Genomic DNA, 7500 nt, shown 5'->3' with positions numbered 1-7500 from the left:
CTAAAACCACCCTTTATTTCTAAGATTGCATTCTCTGTTTTATCCTTGATCCTATTAATCATTACTCTACCATACACTTTTCCAACTACACTCAACAAACTAATACCTCTTGAATTACAACACTCATGCACATCTCCCTTACCCTTATATAGTGGTACAATACATGCACAAACCCAATCTACTGGTACCATTGACAACACAAAACACATATTAAACAATCTCACCAACCATTCAAGTACAGTCACACCCCTCTCCTTCAACATCTCAGCTCTCACACCATCCATACCAGAAGCTTTTCCTACTCTCGTTTCATCTAGTGCTCTCCTCACTTCATCTATTGTAATCTCTCTCTCATTCTCATCTCCCATCACTGGCACCTCAACACCTGCAACAGCAATTATATCTGCCTCCCTATTATCCTCAACATTCAGTAAACTTTCAAAATATTCCGCCCATTTTTTCCTTGCCTCCTCTCCTTTTAACAATCTCCCATTTCAATCTTTCACTGTCTCTTGAATTCTTGAGCCAGCCTTCCTTACTCTCTTCACTTCTTATTCTCTTCATATGAATGATCTAATCCTTGACCCCACCTCAGGTCAGCTGCCCTCTTTGCCTCACGTACCTTGCGCTTTACTTCCACATTTTTCTCTTTATATTTTTCATACTTCTCTATACTATTACTCTGCAGCCATTCTTCAAAAGCACTCTTTTTCTCTTCCACTTTTACCTTCACTCCTTCATTCCACCATTCATTGCCCTTCCTTATGCTGCCTCCAGCAACCTTCTTTCCACACACATCACTTGCAATCCTAACAAAATTTTCTTTTACTAACTTCCACTCCTCCTCTAAATTGCCAGTTTCTCTTACTTTCACTTCGTCATATATCATTTTCAACCTTTCCTGATATTTACTTTTTACCCCCGGTTTTATTAGCTCTTCAACCCTCACTACCTCCCTTTTACATCCACCTACTCTATTCCCCCACTCTTTTGCTTCAACTAATTTTCCTTCCACCAAAAAATGATCAGACATACCGTTAGCCATACCCCTAAACACGTGCACGTCTTTCAATCTTCCAAACATTCTTTCAGTTATCAACACATAATCCATTAATGTCCTTTCTACTACTCTTCCATTTGCCACTCTTACCCATGTATACTTATTTTTATCTTTCTTTTTGAAAAAGCTATTACTTATCACCATCTCTTGCTCAACACACATATCTACCAGTCTCTCACCACTCTCATTTTCACCTGGTACGCCATACTTCCCAATGACACCTTCTACCACTCCAGCGCCCACTCTAGCATTTAAGTCACCCATGACAACTACATAATTCCTTCTACCCAGTCCTTCTACACACCTAGTTAATTCATTCCAGAACTCATTCCGCTCTTCTTCACTTTTCTCACTACCTGGCCCATACGCACTGACAAACGCCCAACATTCCCTACCCAACCTAACCCTTACCCACATTAACCTAGATGATATCTCCTTCCATTCCACTACTTTACCTGTCATCCATTCACTCAGCAATAAAGCCACACCCTCTCTCGCTCTTCCCCTTTCAATCCCAGACACTCTACCAGACATTTCACCAAACATCACTTCACCCTTTCCTTTTATCTTCGTCTCACACAAGGCCAATACATCCATCCTTCTATTCCGAAACATACTTCCAATTTCACATCTTTTACTCTCTATCGTACTACATCCACGCACATTCAAACACCCCAAAACTAGAGTGCGGGGAGCAGTCACTCTCCCCCCAGCTCCATCTCTTTGTCGATGTCTCACAGGATGTAGATACAGGAGAGGAGGTTCCTAGCCCCCTCGTCCCGTCCCTTTTAGTCGCCTCTTACGACACGCAGGGATAACGTTACATATATATATATATATATATATATATATATATATATATATATATATATATATATATATATATATATATATATATATAAATATATATATATATATATATATATATATATATATATATATATATATATAAGTAGGTAGATTATCTATCATTATGCATTACGTATAACCACCATCGATACTTGTTACCCTTTCCAACATTATTACATCTCGGTTCGTGTCAGCCGCTTTAAAGTGGCCTAATCAAAGCATGAAATTACATCGCCTGGTTCCCCAAAAAAATGCGATGCAGCTATTGTTCCTTCCTTGATGATTCCTCCTATCATCATCGCCTCCACAATGCACAAAACATCGATTAGCATACGAGAAACATCAGTATTCTGGAACACAGTGGCGGAACGCTGGATTTTGCACTGGGAATTGGCATAATTCCCCAATACGCGATTTGGCTTCATGTAAGAATGAGCCCATGTGTAAGTCATGCTGATAAGAACGAGGAATGCAATGAAAGAGGCGATGAAAAGGGCAATGAAAGAGGCAATGAAATAGGCAATTAAAGAGGCAATGAAAGAGGCAATGAAATAGGCAATTAAAGAGGCAATGAAAGAGGCAATGAAATAGGCAATTAAAGAGGCAATGAAATCATTCAGGTGCATAAGAGTTCAAAGCAACATGCAAATGGGGTAGTTTAGAATTGTATTTAAGATTTATTTGCTCGGAATTTGCCGTAAACTTTTTTATTTTATCATCCAATATTCTTCCTTAATTAACGGGTATCTTTTTTTATTATCCAGGTATTACTGTTACCTGAAGAACTATTCTTTAAAGACGACAACATAAAAATAAGATGTCTAATTTTTTCATTAGTATTTATTCTGCATATACTATTGAAATTGATAAAGGTATAGTTAAGTTATGCATATTAGATTAACGTATGTCTAAATGCAGAATTATGTTTACTGCAGCTTTCTATAGAAATGGCTAAAGGTGTAATTAAATAACGCATATTGATTTAACATATGTTTAAGTGTTGAATTATTATCAGCTCAGCATCCTATTTAAATTGATGAAGGTGTAATTTAAATTATGCATAGTAATTGGCTGATGTATAAGGCAATCATAAAGACATATAAAGCACCATTAATATTAATACTATTACTACTATCATTATTACTACTACTACTACTACTACTGCTAATAATAATAATAATAATAATAATAATAATAATAATAATAATAATAATAACAATAACAATAATAATAATAATAATAAAGGACTTGAGATCATCCCTACTAATGAACCTTTTAGAAAATGAAGTCGGCGTTTCTCAAACACCTAAAATTCTTTTCAAAGAATATTTCTCATGAATTAAAATCCACCTCGTCACCAGAAATACTTCAACCCATTCTTCTTGACCCGAGGACCAAAGAATGTGAGATATTCTTAGGGACCCATCACCCGCCAACGTTTACTTAAGAACATGAATGTAGAGAGGAATGGTCTCGGGGTGGGGGGGGGGGGGAGAAAGGGGGGGGGGATGGTCCCAGAGGGGTGTTAAAGTACTCAGGAGTGAAAGAGTTGTGGACTCTATTTGCATAACTGACCTGACCTTACACGTACAAAATACCTGCTTTAAAGATGTGTGTTTCTTGAGTCGCTGGATATAGTTTCTCTCTCTCTCTCTCTCTCTCTCTCTCTCTCTCTCTCTCTCTCTCTCTCTCTCTCTCTCTCTCTCTCTCTCTCTTTTACAAATATATATATATATATATATATATATATATATATATATATATATATATATATATATATATATACATTTACATATATATATGAATATATATATATATATATATATATATATATATATATATACATATTTATACATTTTATATATACATATATATATATATATATATATATATATATATATATATATATATATATACATATATATATGTATGTGTATACATAAATATATATATGTATATATATATATATATATATATATATATATATATATATATATATATATGCAGAGAGAGAGAGAGAGAGAGAGAGAGAGAGAGATACATAGAAAAATATGTGTATGTATGTGTGTGCATGGGGATTATGAGGATCCACAGTAACATCTTAAATTCTCTATTACTTCTCGTTAGTTTTAATTTCTCCCTTTACTTATTCTGGTACATAAATAGAATGCCAACGAGAACTACTGCAATTTAGTCAAGTACAGATTCCAGAGTGGCCCGGAGAGCGACCCTTCTCTTCTAAGTACTCGTTCAAGGTAATGAAAATCGGTGGGAGTATGATTAAATAAGTGAGATTTCTAAGAAAAAGTGATCCATATTTTTAATATAAGCCCTTTAGTTTATATATTAGATAGCTCTCTTGCTTGAGGGTACACTCGCGAACACTATTCTATCTAATTTCTCTACAGCTTGTATGGTTTATTTTAATGTTGTTACTGTTCTTGAAATACTTTATTTTTCCTTGTTGCCTTTTCTCACTGGGCTGTTTTCCCTGTTGGGGTCCCTGGCATTATAGCATTCTGCTTTTCCAACTAGGGTTGTAGCTTAGCAAATAATAATAATAATAATAATAATAATAATAATAACCAACCTTCTCCCTCTGCTTCTTGTTAAGTAACACGTTTGGAGAGAGGAATAGATGGATATAATATATATCTAGATATATCTCATTAATCTAAGGTTTGTTTTCCTTATTTTATGAGTATATTACGCAATAGAATATTGTTAATGAATATATTATACTTAGACTCTGGTGGACATATATATGGTCGAAAAGGGTATATTACATCGCAAAATATTGTTAGTGAATTTATTATATCTAAACTCTAGTGAACACATATGTTGAAAGCAAGTTTGTCTGCTCGAAACTAAGCATATTAATGAAATGGTGAAAATGTGTGTTAAAACCACTTTCTGGTGTTACATCAGAAACCATCCAATCTGCAATTTTTATCCTCAAGAACTAAACGCTTGTCTAGAATTTGCCCAAATTTGTGTTGTGGTACCCTGGTGATAGCGTCCTTGCCTAGTGATTGCCAGACTGGGGTTCGGGTACCGCTCAAACTCGTTAGTCCCTTTGGTCGCTGAAACCTCACCATCCTTGTGCGCTAAGGATTAGGGGTTTAGGAGAGCCTATAGGTCTATCTGCCGAGTCATCAGCAACCATTACCTGGCCATCATTAGTCCTTAGCTTGGGTGGATATGGGACTTTGGCGCTGATCTTATGTAATATGGTCAGTCTCAAGGGCATTGTCCTGCTTGATAGGGCGATGTCACTGTTCCTTGCCTCTACCATTCATGAGTAGCTCTCTTCTAGACACCTTATAAAACCAAATCAATTCAACTTGGAACCAATTCAAAAACTATGCATCATACCAATTTTTCTTGTTACTTATTATTTGTAACATAAAACATTGCAAAGGATAACCTTTTTGAATATGATAACTTTATCACTAAATTGTTATTAAAGTCCATGTATTGTTTTCAGTATAGTTACTGAGAACCCACAGGATCAGTGTATCAAATCAGCGGGCAGAAGTTTACAATAGATAGCATTAACTACCAATTAGGCTAAACAGCATAAAATCAATGCAATCTAGTTCGAATCTAGTTTCCATTCGCATTTAGGCTGAATTAAATCAAAGAAAATCGTCTCCTATGATTTCATTTCCTATAGTTTCCAGTTATTCACCTGTTGTATCTTCTCCTCCTCCTCACATTCCTCTTCTTCCTCTTTCCTCTCCTCTTCCTCCTCCTCCTCCTCCTCCTCCTCCTCCTCCTCTTCGTATACCTCCTTCTGTTTCCAGTTATTCGCCTGTTGTATCTTCACTTCTTCCTCCTTACATTCCTCTTTTTCCTCTTTCTCCTCCTCCTCCTCACATTCCTCTTCTTCCTCTTTCTCCTCCTCCTCCTCCTCCTCCTCCTTCTCCTCCTCTTCCTCCTTCTCCTCCTCATATACCCCCTTCTCTGTTTCGTCGTTTGTCTCATGTCGTTGCGCCCCTTTAAGCCGAGGAAGGGGTAAAAAGCTGCCTAGCTGGAATGTCTTGGGGCCTTCCAGGTAAACATTTGGAAATTCTCGGCGGGTTTGCAGGGATTCTTACGTTGCATTTAATAGTAGTCTCAGGTACTTTACGTGATCTTAATGCTACTTCACGCACACCGATGTGTTGATAAATCTTACTTTATACTACCTTAATGCTTCTATAATGTTATCTTGGTGTGTTCCAAAACAAGGAAGCTTTGGAGTACTCTATGTGTAAAGAGGTGAAAAGTGGTAACATTTTAGTATTAGTATTGGCTAATTATCTTTTATTTATGATGCCTTCGTATACAAAGAAGGGTTGCTGCAGATACCTGAACACCATCGGTCTATTGAAAGGTAACATAATCTGAATTTAGTAATCTGCTTGAATCTGAACTGAACCAGCATCAGTGCTTTCTTCTGCTATGGTTTGAAATTGAGGAAGATCACAGACACATCTCTCTCTCTCTCTCTCTCTCTCTCCTCTCTCTCTCTCTCTCTCTCTCTCTCTCTCTCTCTCTCTCTCTCTCTCTCATTCAGTTTAGTATGCCAAATAATTTTGAATAAATTCAAACAAAGTTAGCTATCTTGCTTTGCCAATAATTGAATTTCCTTTCATTTGATTATATACTTTTCAGATGATGAAAATTGTAAAGAACAAATTTATTCCTTATCTAGGAGAAATTAGTATTTTTTTACCAATTATTTGAATTATGAGAATTTATACGAGAATCTCCTTCACACCTAATAATTTTCTGATGTTCTCGAGTCATTTATTTAATTCTTAGAAGACATAAATGATCAATTATTTAACATACCTAATATTACGTCTTCTCGTCGTCTTTAATAAAAATTAAATTAATATAGCAATGGAAGTCATACTGAATTTTTTATTCTTATGCTATATGAAGTTAATTCACAGATCATTGTCATCAACAAAGGATAACAAATTATATGAATTCAGGTCTTAAAGATAGTTGTCATAATTAAGGGTACACTCGGCACGATGTTTTGTCTTATTTCTCTCTCCCCGTTTTTTTACAAGTATTTATAGTTTATGAAAGATCTAATTTGATGTTACTGTTCTTAGTATGTTTTATGTTTTATTCTTGTATTTTTTTATATATCTTTGTTTCTTTTCCTCACTAGGCTATTTTACCCCCGTTGGAGCCCTTGGGTTTATAGCATCTTGCTATTCCAATTAGGGTTATAGCTTCGCTTTTAGTAATAACAACAACAATAATAATAATAATAATAATAATAATAATAATAATAATAATAATAATAATAATAATAATAATAATAATAATAATAATAATAATAATAATAACAGCATTTCATCGCCAGGTTTCTCTGATGAAATGTAATGAAAAGTGTATTCACGTATTATTTTTTCTGATCACCTTCCATCTTACTAACTAGCAGTCAGGCATTATTGAACCTTATATTCTTGGAAGATATCCACTCAACTTCTGCGAACATAACATGATTAACATTGAACATTGAACACTGAACATTTTCTATGTGGTACGAGTAAGCATTATTCTACTCGCATGTATAAAAGGTATAT

General features: G+C 35.1%; 1 protein-coding gene across 1 annotated transcript in view; it reads right to left on the bottom strand.

The window, feature by feature from the left end:
* Positions 1 to 5579: 5579 nt before the first annotated feature.
* Positions 5580 to 7500, bottom strand: part of LOC137651789 (gelsolin-related protein of 125 kDa-like) — a 187271-nt gene continuing 185350 nt past the window's right edge. The window contains exon 8 of the mRNA XM_068385006.1: positions 5580 to 5908. Coding sequence (XP_068241107.1) covers positions 5580 to 5908 — 329 coding nt within the window. The remainder of the gene's footprint in view (positions 5909 to 7500) is intronic.

The sequence above is a fragment of the Palaemon carinicauda genome, chromosome 13, assembly GCF_036898095.1.
Source record: "Palaemon carinicauda isolate YSFRI2023 chromosome 13, ASM3689809v2, whole genome shotgun sequence".
NCBI lineage: Eukaryota > Metazoa > Arthropoda > Malacostraca > Decapoda > Palaemonidae > Palaemon > Palaemon carinicauda.
This window is presented reverse-complemented; position numbering and strand designations above follow the sequence as displayed.